The sequence below is a fragment of the Pogona vitticeps genome, chromosome 2 (genome assembly GCF_051106095.1).
Source record: "Pogona vitticeps strain Pit_001003342236 chromosome 2, PviZW2.1, whole genome shotgun sequence".
Taxonomy (NCBI): Eukaryota; Metazoa; Chordata; class Lepidosauria; order Squamata; family Agamidae; genus Pogona; species Pogona vitticeps.
The window spans coordinates 160564166-160586324 of record NC_135784.1 but is presented as its reverse complement, the minus strand read 5'-3'; the positions used below and the strand labels follow the sequence as shown (position 1 = coordinate 160586324).

General features: G+C 40.7%; 1 protein-coding gene across 11 annotated transcripts in view; it reads left to right on the top strand.

The window, feature by feature from the left end:
* BPTF (bromodomain PHD finger transcription factor) overlaps nucleotides 1-22159 on the top strand; it is a 115721-nt gene that overhangs the window by 51793 nt on the left and 41769 nt on the right. For 7 of the 11 annotated variants that reach the window (XM_072991017.2, XM_072991011.2, XM_078384581.1 and 4 more), the window contains exons 13-20: nucleotides 3150-5529; nucleotides 7840-7964; nucleotides 10003-10131; nucleotides 10253-10403; nucleotides 11750-11873; nucleotides 13525-13777; nucleotides 15212-15373; nucleotides 16275-16426. In XM_072991017.2, the coding sequence (XP_072847118.2) occupies nucleotides 3150-5529; nucleotides 7840-7964; nucleotides 10003-10131; nucleotides 10253-10403; nucleotides 11750-11873; nucleotides 13525-13777; nucleotides 15212-15373; nucleotides 16275-16426 (3476 nt within the window). The remainder of the gene's footprint in view (nucleotides 1-3149; nucleotides 5530-7839; nucleotides 7965-10002; nucleotides 10132-10252; nucleotides 10404-11749; nucleotides 11874-13524; nucleotides 13778-15211; nucleotides 15374-16274; nucleotides 16427-22159) is intronic. The other 4 variants (XM_078384582.1, XM_078384580.1, XM_072991013.2 and 1 more) reach the window with 1 other exon arrangement.

Here is a 22159-nt window from a genome sequence, read left to right as displayed (position 1 = left end):
ATTTAAAAATGGTGCTGAGTTTGCAAGTGTAAAGTACCTTAAGTTCCCCAAAAAGGCTTGTCTGATGCACATATTATAGGTTTTTTGGATACCTATTGAAGAACTTTTCACACTCTCAGGCATTTTAGTGCTTCTGTTGTTTCTAACTAGCTGTTGTATGTTGAATTATGTTATTCTCTGCTGGTTTTATCTTGGTTGTCTATTCTGTTTTGTCAGACAGATTTATTGTGTTAGTGTTGTTTTAATGTATTTTATTGTTGTTTCAATGTATTGTATTTGTTGGCCAAGCTTAAATGGACTGAGCATAGAACTAACCACATGAAACAATAACCATTTGAAGTAAAAAGGCCACATCATAGATGGTTACAGCTGCTGCTAGTCCTAGTGGCAGCAGAGGGAAGTAGCATACCCTTCTGCACCATCAGCCCTGACTACCATCTGGAATCAAAAGGTGGTCTTCTGCATGGTCTCTCTGCTCCACCTTCTAAAGGGGAACCACCAGAGAAGATCACACTGTAGCTTGGCCCTTCCTTCATCCTTCCTGATCCATCCTCATTCTTAAAAACCAACTCCAACAAAGCTGTGATAGAGAGAATGGCAGATTTCAGCTCCCATGATAATAATATATGAAAAACAACATTCACCGAGGGAGTGTAGGTAGTCTGAGCTCACTCTGGTCTTTTTTACATTTCACAGATAGACTGAAGTAGAAACCTCTTCTCTCCTGTCTGCCTTTGAAACAAACCATACTTCAGGCCCCTCTTATTGACCAGGAGCCCACATGGATCTGCATACATGTATGAGCCAAAAATTGACCCAAACAACTTAATGGGTTGAGCTTCCAAGTAAAAAAAAAAACACATAATAAAATATCAAGCTTTCAACAGAAGAACACATCCTGTCATCTTCAGGATACAAATGGCCTGAAAATGACAGGACATGTTTTCCTGTCAAAAGCTTGATCTTTTATTGTTTTGTTAAAGATTTTACTTGGAATCTAAACATGTTAAGTTGTTTAGGTCAATTTAGTCTGTTTGACTGGGATTGATCAACTTTTATTATGCTCCAAGAAAGTATAAAGTTTTTCATGTATTCCCTGGATTGTCCTCACATTTGTAGGCTAATAGTATGTCTTTATGGGTGATATAATCAATTGGGAAACACCTATAAAGCAATATTGCTTTTTTTATTTTAGTAGCATCTTGTTCATACGTCTATAGTCATATGAAAAAGAAGGTACACCCTCTTTGAATTCAATGGTTTTACATATCAGGACTCCCGCCAACCTAGAGGTTCGAAAGCATGCAAATGCAAGTAGATAAATAGGGACCACCTTGGTGGGAAGGTAACAGCGTTCCATGTGACCACGGAAGATTGTCTTCGGACAAAAAGCTGGCTCTATGGCTTGGAAACGGGGATGAGCACTGCCCCCTACAGTTGAACACGACTGGACAAAAATTGTCAAGGGGAACCTTTACCTTACATATCAGGACAGAATAAAATTCATCTGGTCTTAGCAGGTCTGAAAGTTGGGTAAATAAGACCTCAGATGAACAACAGCACATGACATATTACACCACGTCATGCTTTATTTTACAAAAATAAAGCCAAAATGGAGAAGCCATGTGTGAAAAACTAAGTACACCCTTACTGCTTCCATAGGAATTCAGAGGCTAAGCAGCAGCCAGGTGCTGTTAACCAAATACTCTTGAGTCATTTCTTGAGTAATTGATCATCACTAAGTGTGATCACCCCTATAAAAGCCAAAGTTTAAGCAGTTTGCTGGTCATTCAGGTGTGTTTTAACACAATGCCAAGGAACAAAACCATCAGCAATGATCATAGAGAAGCAGTTGTTGCTGCCCATCAATCTGGGAGGGGTTCTAGGGCATTTTCCAAACAATTTAAAGTGCATCATTCTGCATTGAGGAAGATTATTCACAAGAGGAAAACATTCAAGACAGTTGCCAATCTCCCTAGGAGTGGACATCCAAGCAAATTCACCCCAAGATCAGACCATGCAGTGCTCACGGAAATTGAAAAAAAACACAAGAGTTTTATCTCAGGTTCTACATGTCTTAGTTAGCATGTTAAATGTTAGGGTTCATGACAGTACGATTAGAAAAAGACTGAACAAGTATGGTTTGTTAGGAAGGGTTGCCAGAAAAAAAGACTCTTCTCTCTAAAAAGAACTTGGCAGCACAGCTTACATTTGCAAAGTTGCAGCTGGACAAACCACAAGACTTCTGGAACAGTGTCCTGCGGATAGACAAGATCATAGTGGAGATATTTGGCCATAATGCACAGCTCCACATTTGGCAAAAACCTAACACAGTATATCAGCACAAACCCCTCTTACTAACTGTCAAGCACAATGGTAGAGAGCTGATGGTTTGGGCTTGTTTTACAGCCACAGGACTTGGGCACCTTGCAGTAATTGAGTCAGCCATGAACTCTTCTTTATAATAAAGTGCTCTAGGATCAAATGTGAAGCCATCTGTCCAACACTGAAAGCTTGGCCAAAATTGGGTCACGCAACAGGACAATGATCCAAAACATATGAGCATAGCTTCAACTGAATGGCTGAAAAAGAAAAGAAAAAAGGTTTTGCAATGGCTCAGAGTCCAGACATCAACCTGATTGAAGTGCTGTGGCAGTACCTTAAAAGAGCTGTGCATAAACGAATGCCCACAAACCTCAGTGAACTGATACAGCATTGGAAAGAAGGATGGGCCGGAGCCTCCACAATGATGTGAGAGACTTATAAAGTCATACAGAAAACAGTTACTTCAAGTTATTGCTGCTGAAGGTGGTTTTACAGGTGATTGAATCATAAGGTGTACTTTGTTTTTCACACATAGCTTCTCCAATTTGGCTTTATTTTTGTAAAATAAATCATGACACAGTCTGATGTGTCATATGTTATTGTTCACCTGAAGTTGTATTTACCTAATTTTCAGACCTGCTAAGGACCAGGTGATTTTTATTATGTTTTGATAAGTAAAAACATATAATTCAAAGAGAGCGTACTTTCTTTTTCACATGACTGTAGTAGAATACATGTATAGATTACATACTCAGCCATAATATTGACTTACAGATACATATGTAAAATACAAAAATGCCTTTCATCAATGTTGTTCTTTACAGAGGAAAAAGAAGTGAATGCAAATGATAAAGGCATCAAAGAAGAACCCATGGAGGTTGATGAAGTCAAAATGGATACCTCTGCAAAATATGAAGAAATCCCAATCACTGTTGATTTAATCAATGTTAGTGAAGGCTTCCATTTAAGGACATATTATAAAAAGAAAGTAAAATCTTCAAAACTAGATGGATTGCTAGAAAGAAGAGTAAAACAGTTCACACTGGAAGAAAAGCAGCGGTTAGAAAGAATAAAGCTTAAAGCTGGTGCTAACTCTTCAGGTTGTAAGTCTCTTGCACAGAAGAATGTGGGTGAGATACAAATAGTCAAGGCAGGGGACGGAAGGCAAATGGATGGAACTGCCCAAAACAGAATTGATGTTTTGGGTACAGATCAGACTGAAGGTTCCACTAAAGATCACCTGTCACCTGGCAACCTGCACTTTATCAAAACCAGTGGATCAGCCCAATCTTTGCCTTGCTTGAATAGACTTTTAGAGGGAGATGGGGATGTAAGCTCCATTCATTGCCCAGATACTCAGAGTCTGGTAGCAAAGGGTAGTAATGAAAGTGTTTCTGAACCAATGGACATAGATGAAACTCAGGTACAGAGTAAAGAGAAAGATGCTCCCAGTTCTGCTACTGCTGACTCCAAAGCAGTGGAAAACAAAGACACAAATAAATGTGGCATCTTAGAGGACAATGCAGAGTGTTCAAAACAAACAGATGCCACAGTGTCTCAGTGTGAAAAGATTGTGCAGCCAGTGATAACAGAAAGTAGAGGTGAAGAAGATCCTTCATCTTTGGCTGTGAGAGGAAATGAAACAATAAAACCTGAAAAACAAGACTGCGATTCTGTCGAAACTTCTAGTTTAAAAGATCGTTCTGGCATGGTTTCCACACAAGCAAAGGACAGTCTTTTGAAAAGCAGTGAAGAATCGTCTGAACCCAAAATTGGATTAAATCCGAAGCAAACTCTTGGAGACCTAAAATCCTTACACACTGAACTCATTTCAGAAAAGGCATTTGAAGCTCAAATTCCTGACATGATTGAGGAAAGTATTATGGATGAAGTACTGAAGTCTCAGATCACTGAAACAAATGGTGAAAAACCAGACCAAACAAAGTGTGGTCCTCCAAGTTCTGTGAATAAATGCTTTGACCAAATTAAAATCATGGCTGATAAAAATAATAATAAAAATGGAGAATTGGATGCCCATACAGAGAAAGAAAAACCAGCAGCATTTCAGATTAATGGAAAAGAAAATGATTTTAAGGTATTTTCAGACGAAGAGTTCTTAAAACGAGAGACCATTGCACAAACAGAGAGTAATACTGACTCTAAAATCAGTAATCTCAATCAAAATAATCCTCTGGTTAAACCATTTTCATCCAGTGAACCTGTAAAACCATTCATGAACGGTGATGTCGCTGCTGAAGATACGGGTGAGAAAGAAAATATGGACAGTGAGGTGTTACAGAATTCGGTGGGTACAGACAGTGATTCTAAAGAGCATGATTTATCTCAAGATAAAACATGTCAGTCTGCTTATCATACCGAAAGGAAACAATGTTCTCCTGAAAGATCTAGTCCAGTTGATGAAACATCAATTCCAAGCCTTGATTCCTGTAATGAAAACAGTGCATATAGGGAAACAGAATGCATGGATGTTGAGTCACCTTGTGTCAAGAAATCTACTCTATCTCCTGTGACTTCATGTGAGGAATCTAGCTTAAGTAATGATTTTGCAGATCAGAATGGATTACAGACGCACAGTAAAGTTGAAAGTGTCAATGGAGAAAACATGGTAAAAGCAGTTGTTACAGAAGTGACCACAACATCAACTGTTTCTACAGAATCCAAAACTGTTTATAAAGTATCAGAGGTGTCAGCAGTCAAAGATGATACAGAAACTGTGGTATCATCTGCTGAAAACTGTTCGGTATCCACCGTAACTACCACCACTACTACCACTGTAAAAAAGCTTACCACTCCCAATACGGATAGCAATGTCGATGTCATTTGTGTGAAGGAGCATAGTAAAACTGTGGTTACAACAACTGTGACTGATTCCTTAACTACTCCAGGAGGAACTTTGGTGACTTCTATGACAGTCAGCAAGGAGTATTCTACAAGAGACAAAGTGAAGCTAATGAAATTTTCAAGGCCTAAAAAGACTCGTTCTGGAACAGCTTTGCCCTCTTACAGGAAATTTGTCACCAAAAGCAGCAAAAAGAGTATCTTCGTTTTGCCCAATGATGACTTAAAGAAGCTCGCAAGAAAAGGAGGAATCAGAGAGGTTCCCTGTTTCAACTATACAGCTAAGCCTGCTTTGGATATTTGGCCGTATCCCTCCCCAAGACCGACTTTTGGTATCACTTGGAGGTACAGTGTTAATAATCCTTTAAACTAATTCCAGTGGTGGAAAATTACATTACAAAACATTGTAAATAATAATCACTATTTATCATCATCATAATTTAGCATGAAGTTTATCACCTCAGTTACCAGCTTTCTAAATATTAGGTCTGGTATACTGTACAAGTATTTTGATTCCCAGATATTTAAATTGTACTCATTTAACAGGAACATTTTTCTGCATGCAAATTCAAGCAAAAAGGCTGTCTTGTTGTCCCACTGAATTTAATATATTTTCAGATCATATGAGTGGTATTGCATGAGGGAATACCTGTAGTCTGTGTGCACTAGAGGAGATGGTGAACAGTTGGTTTATATATTGTAAGTCTCAAATATGCTGAAAGTGCTCAAGACCCTCAAACAGAAGTGTCTGCCCCTTTGGTTTGAGCCAGTTAAAATGCGTGTAGCATAAATTACCTTACACACCATAAAAGTGGTTATTGTTAGATTATCTTCCACAACAAGGATCAGCATCTATGCAGAGTCAGAAAACTTTACCCTCCCCATTTTCCGTGATCTGCTGGATGCACCTCACCCCTTCTTTCAAAGCAAGAAGCAAATATGTGCTTCTATATTTAAAGAAAGTCATGGAGAGAAGGGCTGAAATAGCCATAAAATGGAGGGCTGCATTCTGTGGAGATTTCTGTGGGCATGATTTTCATCATGAGGCCTTATGTTTCTTCCTTTTTTATAAGTTAGAGGCTGTCTTGGGGAGCTTGGACAGGGCCTATGGGCACATTGGGGATTTTGGAAAGTTTCCCTTAGCATCACCATGCATTGACTGCTGAGGGCAGGTGCGTGGGATGGTTAATCCACCATCATGGGTCTCACTGCATTTGCTGAAATACAAAGGAAGAAGCCTTCTGAAAAAGGTTTATTCATCAAGCAGTCCCGTTCTACTTGCTAAAAAACATGTTGTTTACAAGGGGGTTGACATCTCAACTTCTATGCTTTTTTTTTATTTTTTATTTTTTATTTTGGACAAGAATGGGCTTTGCTCCAACTTGCTTGGTGCCCATGTGGAAAAACGCCTGTCAGGGATGGGGAAAACTCTTCCTTGAGAAACCAAGCAGCCTTTTGGCCCAGCCAATTTTGTGGTGCAAAGCAGCTTTGTTCCCTCATGCTACGTAACTCTTACAGAGGGGGAGCATGTGTGAGATAGCTAGGCAAGTGCACTGGTACTGTCACGTGCACTGTTGTAGATCACAAAAAATTGTGAATGCTTTTTCAAATTGGCATGATTCTTAATTTGACAATATTCCAAAGGCCTTGGTGGGAACTTTTTAATATTGGAAACACTAAAAGATTACTGTATCGTAAACACCAGAATCAAATGTATGACAACACTGGCTGTGGGTACACAGCTGTGAACCCATGCAGCTTAGAGGGAACATTGCCCACACTTCCAAAATGCTAATTTTTGCTTTCATAAGCCATTGCTTTCGTTGTCTTACATCATGTTCCTTTCTTATGTCAGGGTCATCACAACTGCTGCAAGAACACCTTAGATTTCAAGTTAACATCCACAGAGCCCAATTCATAGTTAATCTAAGACTGTATTTTTGTACACAAGTGTGGGAGAAAGTCAGCTAGGTACCCCCTGTTCAAGAAATATTTTGGGCTTGTTTGGGTTTCTAAAGCTTACTTTTAAATTAATGAAATTCAGTATGTGGCAGTGCAGGACTGCATATGTATATATGTTTGTACAGTGGTGCCTTGCTTGATGAGGATAATTTGTTCCATTCAAATCGCTGTTAAGCGAAATCCTCGTCAAGCGAAATTTTAAAACCCATTGAAATGCATTTAAAACCGGTTCAGTGCGTTCCAATGGTCGAAATACCTGCTCATTTTGCGAAGATCCTCCATAGGGCGGCCATTTTCCAGTGCCTGTAATGCGAGGAATCCTCCTAAAGCACAGCAGAGAGCCATTTTGCACAACAGGTGGCCATTTTAGAGCTGCTAATCAGCTGTTTTAAAATCGTTGTCTAGCGAAAAATCGGTTCCTGAAGCAGGGAACCGATCATCGTGAAGTGAATTTTACCCATAGGAACATCATTTTGCGATCGCAAAAACTTCATCGTCAAGCTGTTTTGTCGTTTAGCAAGGTAATCGTTAAGCAAGGCACCACTGTATGTGCATTCACTCGTGCAAAAATACATTAGATTTTAAATGGTGTTTGAAATTAAAACCTCACCTTTCTTTCTGGGACCTGTGGCATTTAGACTAAGAGAGTAGAAAAAGTGTGCAGTGTGTGATATTCTTTATAAATTTTCCCAGGTATCGACTTCAAACTGTAAAATCTTTGGCTGGGGTTAGCCTTATGTTGAGGTTACTCTGGGCCTGTCTAAAGTGGGATGACATGGCTGCAAAACCCCCACCTGGTGGAGGAACTACACGCACAGGTAGCATTTTTAAAGGAGAATTTTAATTGTGTTAATATTTAGAAATTCTTTCAAAATGTATGGTATACTACAAGAGTGGAACCATTTGAAATGAGTGTTTTTATGGCATCAGTATTTTGAAAAATGTTAACGTCGTGGATAAATTCACTTCAACATGGCTGAAGTTGAGGCACACTTAAAATCCTGTAATGCCTTTCAGTTTGTCATTGACTTAGGACCAGGCTCTTAAGCAACCTTTACTGACAGGGAGATTGCTGTGGGTGGGAGCATGGGTTATTGTCCTGAACCTCATAGCAGCTTTTGGTACTACAGTACTGACCTTATTTTCCAGGATTTGGGGGCAGGGTTAAAAGTACTGTATTACCTTGGTTCTGTCCCTAAAGGGCTGATACATTCCAGAAGGTATTTCTGGAAAGATAGAGGTTCTACTCTCGATTTTATAATATGGTTTCTACAAGGTCCTGTCTTGTTTCCCATGCTGTTTTACCATCTCTATGAAACTGCTTCAGGATTGGTCACCTACCAATTTGGAGTGAGGTGCGTTCTGCAGTTGGGAGTATGTCCTGTTTTGGATAGGGCTGTACTCCCTGTTAAGAATTACATCCACAGCTTAGAGAATACCCAGACCTGAAGTTGGACACAAAAGTGTCTATAATCGTGTGAAGAAACTTTAACAAGCTTCAGTTCTTTGTGGGGGGGGGGGGAATGCAAATAGCTATATGCATGTTTTTCCATAGTGTCTAGACCCTGGCTGGAGATTAATTCTTTTAAAGAGTTTCATTGGGGCCGCCCTTGAGTGCCATTTTAAATGTCAGTTGATCAAGAACACAGCTGCAGTATTGTTGCTCCCGCCATACTTAAAGTCCAAAAGAGGCTATTAGTGTGCTGCCAAAAGTTACACTGTTCACCGCAGACTCAAAGGTGTAACTGTTAGTATTTAGTTCGTTGCCTGTATATGTCACTTTTCTACCAAAGGTACTTATTTGGTCCCAAAAATGGCACTCCACCTTGCTACTTTATTTATTTAAATTATTTATATACTGTCTTTCGCCCCATAGGGGACCCAAGGCAATTCAAAAAACATTTAAAAAACACTGTATAAATAAAATAGCATATTTTAAAAGCAATATATTAAGATTAAAACATCAAGTTTAAAACAATTGAAAAACATGAATAATCTGTAAGTTAAAACCCAGCATTCCTGATATAGCTTACTGCTTAAAAGCCTTCCTGAAGAGGAAGGTCTTTGCCTGAGGACTGCAGGAAAGAGGTAGAAAGCCATCCTGGCTTCTCAGGGCAGTGCATTCCAAAGCCCTCTCTCATGTCCTCACCAAAGGAGCTTGGGAAGTTGGTGGAGCCAAGAGAAGGACCTCTCTAGAAGATCTTAAAAGCCAAGAAGTCTCGTATGGTGTGATACCATCCTTCAGATAGCCTGGACCCAAGCCGTATATGCTAAGTTCATTGTACTATGCAAGGTCCTGCAGCATGGAAGCATCCAAGTGATGGAACTCTTTTATTCCTCCATTTTTAGCCAACAGGGAACATATTTCTGTTCCACTTGGGAACAAGATCTAGTTAAGATTCGATAGTTCAGAAATCTTAGTAACCCCAAAACTATTGCTGTCGCAGCTTTTATATAAAGCTCTGGCTGGGATTGTCATATTTTGACATTTTTATTGCTCTCTCTTTTAATTCTTGTTCTTTAAAATAATGTGCTTATTTATGCCGTCTCAGGGGCCTTTTGGCCAGAAGGCAGACTAGATATTTCAGTTGTATAAAGTTCCAGTGATGTCACTGCACTTGAATGTTTCATTTCTTTTTTATTATGAATTTCTCTGTATTCTGTATTTTAACATTGATATTATAAATATATGAGAACATACACATTGCACAATTATTAGAGCATAACAGTGTTTATTACAATTCATATTACATCTGTACCATGTGCACTTTTAACTCAGATATTAGTGTTTCCACAGTGCCCCTGTAATGGTGGCAAGAACTTAATGAAAGAATCTTCTGGAATAATATTTTATAGAAACAACAGAAACAGAAATTACAACAACTGAAATAATCAAGCGGAGAGATGTTGGACCATATGGAATTCGATCAGAATACTGCATACGAAAAATTATTTGTCCTATTGGTGTTCCAGAGGCTCCAAAAGGTAAGCATGCATACAGACTCTTGACTGGCTTGAAAGCGGTGTAGCCACTCGAGGTGTTACTTTTTATTACCTCAGGCTTGATTTATGTATAAATTAACTATTCATATAATTTTTTCTATAGAAACTCCTACACCTCAAAGGAAAGGTCTTCGATCAAGTGCATTGAGGCCTAAAAGGCCAGAGACTCCAAAGCAAACAGGCCCAGTTATAATTGAAACTTGGGTAGCAGAGGAAGAATTGGAGCTATGGGAAATAAAAGCATTTTCTGAAAGGTAAGCCAACAGAATGAAGTATTTTGATTTGTTTGTGTCATATTGAGCTGAATGAATATTGCATCAGCATTGATGGATGTTGTATTTAAAATTAAAACTGGGGGTGGGGTGGGGGAAGACTTTGAAGTCCATGTGTACTTTACAAGTAGAAACTGAACAAAGCTACATTGGTGAATAGATGTGTTTTGATTTGTGTTCTTTGTTGTCAGAGAGTGTTATAAGAAAAAAAATCTTAGAGACTTGAACCCAGATATGTGGCAATTGGTATCTTAAGTTAAGGGAAAAAAATTGTGGTCCCTTTTTTATTCCCTGCACCTTAGTCTCTCCAACTGTTTGCATAAACCATTACCTTCTGACTGGATTATCTTTCTAGTCTTGGCACTAATTTTCCATAAGTGTACCTTCCTCTACTTTTCAATTTTCTGGTTCCTCCACTCATGTCCAAGACTTTCAGCTTACTGCCTGGTTTATCATCTGCCTATCTTTTCATATCCCTTTTCAAACCTCAGCTTCTCTCTTCTTTCTCATTGTCTCTTTATTGCAGTACCACTGTGCGCCCTTGCATTCTATGTTTTGATTTCACTTTGACACTCCCCACACACTTCCTTCCTGTTTTTTGATTTGTCAGTTTACTTCATCAGACATTAATGTAGGGACTTCCATTTTACAGCTTGAGCTTTAGTCCTAATTTTCTTCTTTGCTTAGCAATACAATTCTAACTGTATGTTCTAACTGCATCTCCTTTCAAGGTGTTAAGCCTATCCAAATTTGACCCTTCTGGTCAAGATTCTGTTGTTGAAACACTTCCTCCTGACATTAAAACAATTCAGCTAGAGAATTGGCTATGCTGGGCAGGAGGCATGCCAGGCAGTCAGTGTGAGCAAATGTGCAGTTTGAAAATATTCTGACAAGAATGCTGGCATATATCACTGGCTCCAGGTTTGTACTAAGTGGAGTTCTGCTTGTGCTAGAAGGCAGAAGGCAGCATGGTGATTTTCTCTGATTTCCCATGTTCCATTTCATATATGTCTCATGTACAAAGAGCTTGCTCTGTGGTGCTGGTGGCAGTCAGGGAAGTGGGTGTCTGAGAATATCATTCTTTACTACCTTCTTCCAGTGGAAGGCCTCTATGAATGAAGTATGCTTGTTCTCCATGAATGGAAGAAGCCCTTCTCTTCACAGAGAGGTAGATCTGGGAAGTTCAAAGTACGAGCATTAGAAAATGGTCTGAATTATGATGCAGTGTACTGTTAAGCTGAAGTATGGCTTCATGTAATATTAAATTGAGTTCTCGATAACCGTTAACACAATGTCTAGTGTTAATTTTTGGTTTATCTCTTTGGCAGAGTGGAGAAGGAAAAGGCACAAGCAGTTGAGCAACAGGCTAAGGTTAGTGAACTGAAGAAGGCCGAGGAGTTCAAGGCCCAAATGGAGGCTCAACTAAAACAACAGCGATTAGCTGCCCAGCAGGTGGGGTAGCCTCTTAGTCGTCTGGCCTGTTGAAGTTTACATTGTTTGCACATTCGTGCATCCAAACGTAAACATGGAAGTGTCTCTTCCTTAGCTGTTTTTCCTGCCATTTTCATATGGGCAGAAACGTACATATCCCTATAGCAATCACACATTGCTACATTAAATTTTATCATTTTTATAACTTCTGTAACCAACGTGCTGTAGAATTGGACTGGCTCCTTGGAACATTATTTGCAATCCAAATTCTCTTACAAAGAGAATTAGGGTAGAAGTTATGCTGATAGCTAATTTGTCTAGATGTGATGCTATTAATTTTGGCTCCCTACCAAGTATGTAATCAAGAGATGCTTCCATGTTGGAATGGAAATTAATTTACTTGATTTGTGTGTAAAAATTAAGACACAGAATCTGTCCATCATAATATCCTCCTGTTTGTCCAGTAAAGAACTGTGTCATTCTTCTCAGCTTCTTTCAACATTTGTCTCCCATTTTACGTGACAGTCATTTAACATTTATATCCTCCTTTTAGACAAAATGCCTACCCAAATATAAAATATCAAGATAAAATATTATAATAACTAAAATGATGAATAGAAGCAGAAACAAGAACAAAAAAGCTGGAAAAATTAACAAGGAAATGCCCTCCAAAATAATAAGAGCAGTGTAAAATGTCTTATTGATAGAGCTGGGATGACACCTCAGAGTGCTTTTTCATAGTTTAAACAGTATAGTATCTAACATTGGGAGCATTTATTCATTCATTATATCTGATTTTTCTGTTTTTATATACCTAACAGAGTGTTAGTAGTAATGTTTTCCGTCACAGCTCTGAAGAGATGTGAGCAGTACAGTGGTGAAGAATAAAGTAATATTATTCAAAATATTTCACATATAGTAAACTGAACCCAGAGATGTGTAGGGTGCATAACATGGCAAACCACACATGGTTTTGTAGAGGGGGGTTGACTTACTGATTACTCTCTTCCCCCTTGCAGCCCTCAGTGCTTCTCGGATCTGCTTTACAGAGGCTGCCAATTCTTCAGAATAGTGTACTAGAAGATGACAGGGAGAGAGAAAAGGCAAAAACATATCAGCAAAATCCCCCCTCCCCGTCCTTGTTTTCTCTGCAAGCAGAAAACGCTGTTCAGTTTGCAGAGGAACAAGTCTGGATCCAACCTATTATCTTAAAATTCTACGGCAGATTATCATTGTCATCTGCAGATTGTCTGTTTAGGCTGAGCTACGAGTTTGTTTCCAAAAGGCTTCCTGAAGAGTTCATAGTAGATAAAAGATTCAAAGTAGATTCCCCCGCTTTGGTGCTGTGGTATGCCAGCTCTGATCTTTTCAGGGCTCCAGTGCTTAGCAATTTACAGCTTGTAAATACTTGTTCTTTTGGAGCTTTCAGGTTGTTAGCTGTGTCTGCAATTACGTTGGAAACCCACTTTTTAAAAAAATCTTTTAAAATTAATGGAATGACTTGTTAAGCATGCAGTGTCATCCTGTGCATGTTCATTCAGTAGTATGTCCTGTGATGTTTGATGGTTTGGCTTCTTAACAAGCATTGTACGATTTCAGTTTTTATTGTAAAGTAAGAGCTGATCTTATTAAGTGGGCTGTTCTTCATTGCATTATGATTTGTAACTCTTAGAAGCGACTGGAACAACAGAAGCAATCGCCTGCAGTGTGTAGTGCCGCTACAGCTACAACAACAAGTAGTGCAGCAACCACTGTCTCCACTCCCCAGAAGGTTGTGGTAAGCTCGTTACCACGTTCTGTGCCCAGCGGAGCCAAAGTGGTACTAGCTACCAAAGTGGGATCTCCAGCTACAGTAACATTCCAACAGAGCAAAAATTTCCATCAGACATTTGCTACTTGGGTTAAGCAAGGCCAGCCTTCAACAGGTAAGTGATCAGGTTAGACTTCACATATGTATGCATAATGCTAGATTTTGATACACAGTATTTGAGGTGGTTCCTGTATCAGACAGTCCACCAGCAACTGCTGGCTGGAACAGAAGGGGGTAATGCTCTGAAATTTTGAGATGAGACTTGGTCCCAAGACACCTCATAGCAATCGTTTCTCAGAGTATAGGAGAGTACTGCTAATCTTGCAGCTCAGAGACCTTCCTAGGAAGTCTGAATGGTATTTCCATTGTGTGAACAGCAGCTGAAAAAGATCCTCTGCTTTTGCACAGATTACCATGAGCGCCTTCCACTTGGAGGTGCCAGTTTACGTAGGAAATCTTCACCTCAGCACCTTCTGGCTGCAAGCATTTGTTCACACTTGTGGAGGTAGTCATATGAATGATTGTATGAGATGGCTGAGTGCATTATTCAGGTTTTTATTAGTACTGCAGTTGGTCAGTGTGCCATGTGTAACTTTATATGTCTTAGTTGCTGTATGCATCTGTGATGTGTCTCCTTGAAGAAATTGTCAGTTATGTCTGGATATTTGAAAGGTAGTGGCTGGTAATGATAAATAGGGAATGCTTGTCCAGGTTTGGGAAATAAATGTGTACTTCTTCCAAGCATAGAGTTTCTTGTTCTTTCTCTCCGGGCTTCCCTGAGTGTTAGGCCCCTCAGCTGTCCCTCCTGGCTAGAATGAGTGATTCAGGTAGATCTAGGTGGGAGGAGGTGTCCCGCTAGATATTGAGGTCCTAAACCATTTAAACTAAGATGGCCACTGGTCCCATCACCTCCTGCCAAATAGAAGGGAAGATATGGAGGCAGTGACAGATTTTACTTTCTTGGGCTCCATGATCACTGCAGATGGTGACAGCAGGCACGAAATTAAAAGACGCTTGCTTCTTGGGAGGAAAGCGATGACAAACCTAGACAGCATCTTAAAAAGCAGAGACATCACCTTGCAAACAAAGGTCTGCATAGTCAAACTATGGTTTTTCCAGTAGCGATGTATGGAAGTGAGAGCTGGATACTTTGGCCATCTCATGAGAAGAGAAGACTCCCTGGAAAAGCCCCTGATGGAAAGTGTGACAGCAAGAGGAGAAGGGGATGACAGAGGAGGAGGGGGACCAGATGGTTGGACAGTGTCATCAAAGTGACCAACATGAATTTGACCCAACTCCGAGAGGCAGTGGAAGACCGGAGGGCCTGGCGTGCTCTGGTCCATGGGGTCACAAAGAGTCAGACATGACTTAACGACTAAACATGAACAACAACAAAAACCTTTTAGGGCTTTATATGTCATCATTAATACTTTGAAATCAATGCGGAAACGAACGGGCAGCCAATGCAAGGCAGCCAGAGTGGTGTTTTCCTCCATTAAAGTACTAATTCATTAGAATCAGAAGCTGACCACCATTTCTGTTCTACTAGCAACGAGCACAGCAGCAACTTCAGCAACAGCCATATCCAGCAGTGGCCAGACTTTCCAGATTGCAAGCAGTCCAGTAACAATGGCAGGGAAAGTGATCACAAAGTTGCCTCTCCCAGCAAATAGCAAGATTGTAGCTGTTAACGTACCAGCTACTCAAGGAGGTAGGAGCATGTAATAAAACTAAGGTTTTTTTTGTTTGTTCTTGGTTTTGTTTTTTGTTAATTTGGGTACTTTCCGGGTAGAACCTGTGATATACTTTTTAAAAGCAGAAAGGTGTTCTCTTGACTTTTTTAGGTTTTTCATTGGGAGCTGTCACATGAAATTATATACCTCTTGATGTCCCTTTAATGACCCCCAGAATCTTGCATGCCATTGCCTCATCTAGAAAACAATAGACTTATTTCAGAGTTTCAAGGCCGCTTTTCAGCCTTTTGGTGTGTTAGGAAACGTCCATAACAATATGGCTTGGCACCTGTGCTGTAATGCTTTTAGTTGTATTTAACCCTCTTTTCTCACCTTGATCTGGGAAAAAAATTGACTTATTCAGCTACTGTTGGATACCTAACGTTTAGATTTTCTTAATGGTGGTTCAGAGCAGGATTAATCCATTAATATACATGCTGCATCCTTCATGCTTTTCCCTCCTTTCATGCTAACCAGCTTAAGAAATACATTGAGAAACTAGTTAGCCTTGATATTGGTGCTGCTGTATCATATAAAATTTCTTGAGGTTGGGAAAACTGCTCTCAGACTCCCAATCATTAAAATGACAGACATTATGTTTGTAGGGCCCTTCTGTATGTTATCTGATAGAAGGGTTATGAGGGTTTTTTTGTTACAAATTAAATTAACGGTGCGAGGTTGCAAACTTTACACTAAACATAGTCTGTTGTGTTCTACAGTTGTGCATTTAGGGTGTTGTGGTGTTCTTATTTAAGTGGATGCTACCTGGCACTGTGCATTCATAGAAAAGGTGTTAATATGAAGGGTGTTAATATGAAGGTGTTAACTTGTGACCTTGTACAGTAGTGTTTTTAAATAGAAACATTATTTTCCTAATAGGTGTAGTTCAAGTCCAGCAGAAAGTCTTGGGTATCATTCCATCGACAACAGGAGCAAACCAGCAAACATTTACTTCATTCCAGCCAAGGACAGCAACTGTAACTATTAGGCCAAATAATGCAGGGACTGTGTGTACAACAAGTGCTTCACAAGTAAGACTGATTTTTATTTTATCATTATAACGATGTAAAACTGGCTTGAACTACTTTGAAATGTGTTGAGATTGGATGTTGCATTTATTATGGAGTACTAGTATGCTACCAGTGTAGACTACTACTAGGAGATGTCTTGGGAGTTTCAGAATATTGAACCTTGCAGTTGCCCTGAGGGTGTTGAAAATGTGGACTAGGAACATGACCCTTTTCAGATCATATGTTCTGCCCCCAGACCACTCTTTCCCAGAAAGAGTTGAAGTATCACTCATAGAAGCTTCAGGGATAGCAGTTTATGACTTGAAAATTTCACAAGACTCCTCTGAACCATTTTACATGCATGCACACAACAGATGTTCACTATATTTTTATACTAGAAATGGACTTCAGCCACTTCTGGTTTTGTTTTCTGTTTGGGGCTGTTTGTTTGTTTTGGAACATCCTTGAGGCCCCAGTGAGTCGTAGGGACAAAAAATTGGCCCAAATCCACCAGGCTTGTCCACCCTGGTCTAACCGGATTGGTATTCTACACTGGTTAGGCATACTGTATCTGAGGCTAATCTGCGTTTTTTTGGTAATTATTTAAAATTTTAAAGCCATGCTTATGTGCTATAAAGATAATAGGGTGGTTCTTTGTGGTCTTTGTGAATGACACTATTGGGTTTGTGGTGGGAGCTTGTTCCAGAGCTGAGGAACAACCACCGAGAAGGCCCAGTTTCTGGTTCTCTCTTTCCAGGCCTCTCTCAGGGTCAGAACTCTCAACTGCCCAGCCTGGGAAGATCAGCAACTTGGAACATTTGCTGAGCTACTGTTTGGTTATTCTTGCTTTCTCCCTGTTCATTTCATTTCTTCCTCATATTGAACTTCTTTTTCTCCCTTTCCTCTGTTTTGTTTTTCATTAGTTTGTACAGTGGTGCCTCGCACAACGAGTGCCTCACACAACGATGAATTCACACAACAATGCCTTTTTCTGTTAAATTTGCTGCCTCACACAGCGATGTTTCCTATGGGGGATTTTCACACAACAATCTCCCTTTTCGCTCCTGTAAAAGTGTCTTACAATGTTTGGACGCTGTTTTAAATGATTGCAATGGTTAGTCCACCTCCTGAAACCTATGCAAACTGATTTTGGTGTTGTTCTGACACTTCGTTAATTTATGATGATTTTTTGTTTTTTCTCCATAGGAAACCATTGGATGGTCTGTCTAATGGTTTCCAATGGAAAAAACAAAAAATCATCATAAATTAACGAAGTGTCAGAACAACACCAAAATCAGTTTGCATAGGTTTCAGGAGGTGGACTAACCATTGCCATCATTTAAAACAGCGTCCAAACATTGTAAGACACTTTTACAGAAGTGAAAAAGGACTTCGCAAAGGCATTGAAATGTATTGAGTCGGCTTCAATACATTCCAATATAGGAAACATTGTTTCACTCAACAATGTTTCCTATGGGGATTTTCACTGAACGATGGCAATCCGTTCCAATTGGAACGGATTAACCGGTTTTCAATGCATTCCTATGTGAAATGGTGTTTCACAGAACGATGTTTCACACAACGTTGATTTTTTTGGAACCAATTAACATCGTTGTGTGAGGCACCACTGTATATTGTATCTTCACATGGCCACTAAGGCTAAGGCCCTCTTCCAAAACTGTCCTTCACTGTCACACTTGCTGCCTTTTCAGCTGATCATTATATAGAAGGGCAATGCTATCAAGTTCAGTACCCTTCCACTGATGGGAAATTTTTGTTCAGCCGCTTTGTCCCCGTCCCACCCAGTTGCCACAGGAAAGTGTCTCTCTCCTGGCCAGGGGGACAGTCCAGCCTGTCATCACCCCACAGCTATAACACTGGGTTCTTCTCCCTCTACTTCACCATCCCAAAATCAGATGGCATACTCAGACCTATTCTGGGTCTAAGATGGCTCATCCAGTACAACTTCAACAGAAAGTTTCAGATGGTGATACTTTCCTCCATCCTCTTTCAGCAGCAAGGAGACTAGTTTGCTTCCATCGACCTAAAAGGCTATTTTCATACTCCCATTAGCTCTACCTACAGGCATTGTCTTTAATTCACCATGGAACTAAGATCTCTTCCAATTCTGCATCATCCCATTTGACCTCGCCATAACCCCTTACATTTTTACCTAGTGCAAGGAATCAGTGATGGCATTCCTTCGAACTAAGGGTGTACATCTCTGTACATCAGTGACTGCCTCCTGGTGGCAGGCTTCTGGTTATGTCTTCTCCATCACCTTCATTTTGCTCTGCAGTGCCTTCACATTCTAGGACCCTGAGTCAACAAATGAAAATTGGATCTTACCCCATCCCCATGCATTTCATACATTGGTGCCTGCCTCAATGCAGGCATAACAAAAGCCATCCTCCTAAGAGACACATTGCACAATGCACACTGTCCATCTGGCCCTCATGGTATCACATCACAGATTTTCCTCCGTTCTCACCACCCAGTGTCTGCTGGGACTGATGGCTTCCACTACAGTGGTAACACGATTTGCCTGACTCCACATCCCTTAAAATGAGCTACTCAGATCATTTAATCCATTCCATCATAGCAGTTGGATTTGCCTAACCTCTCCGGCATCCACAAGTGGATGTCTCTTCCCAACTTGCAAGATGACATGCCCTTCCTACCACTGTGTCTGGTCATCACCATCACTACAGATGCCTCAACACTTAGACACACTGCAATGGCTTTTGAATATAATACCAGTGGAGGCTATGGGAAGGCAGCTTTCACATTAGTGCCCTGGAGCTTCTGGCAGTTTCCAAAGTGCTCCATGCTTTTGTCCATCTGGTCGCAGGGGAAGGGATCCAAGTTGTAATTGATAACACAATCACCATGCATTATGTAAACAAGGAAGACAGTAATGTTTATTTGTTCTACTCTTCCTGTCCCTTACGCTCCTGGTGGGCTCCCAGAACAGTCTCACCAGTGCGTGCCTTCAGCAGGACGTCCTGTTTGGTCTACAAATGGGAACTCCACTCTCTTGCTTTCCAAATCCTGCTGGAGAAATGGGGCAAACTCACAATGATTGCCTTCATCACACCACACAAGAGAATGTGCCACAGGTTCTGCAGTAGAGCGGGGATTGGCCCTGGTTTGGAGGGCAGTGCCGTCACAATCCTGTATACAAGGGGATTTCTCTACATGGTTCCTCCAGTCTCCCCAGTTCTCCTGTGTAGTAGTTCACCTTCAATAAAGAAGAGCCCACACCATCCTGATCACTCCTTTGAGCCCAAATTTGAGCTGTGGTTCATCCCCCTTTTGCAACTGTCCCACATCCTACCACAGTGACTGGACATCATCTCCCATGACAGTCAGTCAGTCTGTCACTGAGATCTACAGTCCTTGTGACTGACAGTTTGAGGATCTCACTAGCCAGTTCTAGAAGTGTTATAGGTTCCCAGGAAGCCCTTCACCTTCTCTTCCTAATCAGCAAAATGGAAAAAAGTTTTGTTCAGTTGCCCAGGAGAAATTGTCCTCTCCACAGTCCTGTGAAAGCTCTTCAAGTTTTACAGTTCCTCTAACTGAAAGATAGAACTCCTTCTTTGTGCTCCATCAAGATGTAGCTGCGATTTCAGTGCATCATCATTCTTCCCTCTTCATTGATCCACTAGGGAAGAGGTTTATTTGGCAACTTAGAAACCTTGCTTCTGATGTTTGCTTGCCTTGCTCCCCCTTCGTCTCTAACTGGTTTTCACACACCTGACCTGATGTACCCACCCTTTGAACCTATGGCTGCCTGCTCTATCTACCTCCTTGCCTGAAAAATGGCTTTCCTCGTTGCAGTCACCTCTGCCATCTGAGATCCGTGCTTTTCATTCTGACTCCCCTTACCTTATTTTTCATGTTGACAAGATTGTGCTACAGCTAGATAGATGTTTCTTTCCTCCTTAAGATGATATCTTCACCTCAGTCAAGAGGTAGCCCTCACAGCCTTCTCCCAGAATCCATCCATGCTGCTAGAGTTTACTCTGTTCTCACCATCCAGTGGTAACACGATTTGCCTGACCCCACATCCTTATGAGTTACTCGGGTCTTTTAACCCACTCCATCCTAACAGTTGGATTTGCTTATCCTCTCTGGCACACCCTTTATGTTAGGAAAGCTCTGAGCTTCTACATTTCCAGTAACTTGCCATTTAGAAAATCTGTTCATCTTTTTGTTTGTTAATGTGGCTGCAGAAAGGGCATATCAATATCATCCCACATTTTGCCCACTGGATCACTGAGCGCATCTTCTTTGGCCTATGATCTTCCATGTGTCATGTTCCCAAGGGCTTAGATCTCACTCAATCAGATCAGTGCATCTTCTAGCCTCCGAGGCATGCCCCTAAATGACATCTGTAAAGCAGCCACCTGGGCACAGCCTTGCACATTTATTAGGCACTACTGTCTGCACCTGACTTCTTGCCAAGATACAAGAAGAGGCAAGGTGGTCCTTTCCTCCATACTGCAGTGACACACTCACCTCCAGTAAGTCAGCTTCCAGTCTCCCAGTGGTGTGATCCTCATAGAGAAGAACAGATTGCTTACCTTCAGTATAATTGTGGGCCTTTGAGTGGCCATTGGTGGAGTCACGTGTCCTGCCCACCTGCCCAGTGTCTACCCTTTTCTGGTGGTCTGCAACTGTAGCCAGTCTTCTAGGGTGCACTATACATGCATGGTGTAGGAGGCAGGCTGGGTTCCCACCAAAATAATGGAGGGAGGGAGGGATCTTAGCTCTGAAAGGTTCCAAAGATTGGCTCTGCGTAGGCATGAATGTAATAGTCTGACTTCACAGTTGACCACTTGAAGAACTACAGTTAACACTAAAGGTAAGCAACCTGTCATTAAAACTGAAAACTGGATTTAACTTTTTTAAACAGAAGTTTAAACATTGTATCTTTTAGTGGCTAAAATATAATTTTTGAAAAATTTAAGTTTACGGAATATGGGGCAGGGAAATGCAAGGGTCTGTAGACCCCCGTAAATTTAGCAAAATTGAACCTTAGCAACACTAAAGGCAATACCCTTTTTCTTTGGGGATCACCTTAAGTTTATGTGTGATTTTCTTTCATTGCTATATGTTTCTGCTCCGAAGGTCTGACTAAAATGCCCCCAATACGTTCTTCTTACCAAGTAACTTGTAACCAACAGCTCTCTCCCTTCTGTACAACCCGCATGTTATTTTTTTGTTGGGGAAAGAAGAACACTCGCATTACAAGCGCTCCATTTTACGACGAAATCGCTTTATGTTGAAGGTTTTGCAATTGCAAAAGCAATAACAAAACAATGTTTCCTATGGGGGAACTTCGCTTTGCGATGATCAGTTCCCTGCTTCTGGAACCGATTCTCACAAAGCGATGATTTTTGGCCATCTGATTGCCGGTTTCAAAATGGCCGCCGGGTAAAAAACATGGCTCCCCGCTCTTTTCTGGGACGGATTCCTCGCTGCACAGGCAGCGAAAATGGCTGCGCTATGGAGGATCTTCGCTGGACGGTGAGTTTCAAGCCCCTAGGAACGCATTAATGGGCTTTTTAATTTTGCATTACGATGTTTTCGTTCTACAGCAATTTCGCTGGAATGAATTAACGTCGTAATGTGAGGCACCACTGTAGTTCCATAGAGAAGAGCATTTGCATCCTCATCCCCTCAGTATTCCCAGTACATAATTGCATCTGCTGAAAAAAGAAGGCCATCAAGTGCACTGGGACTCACCCC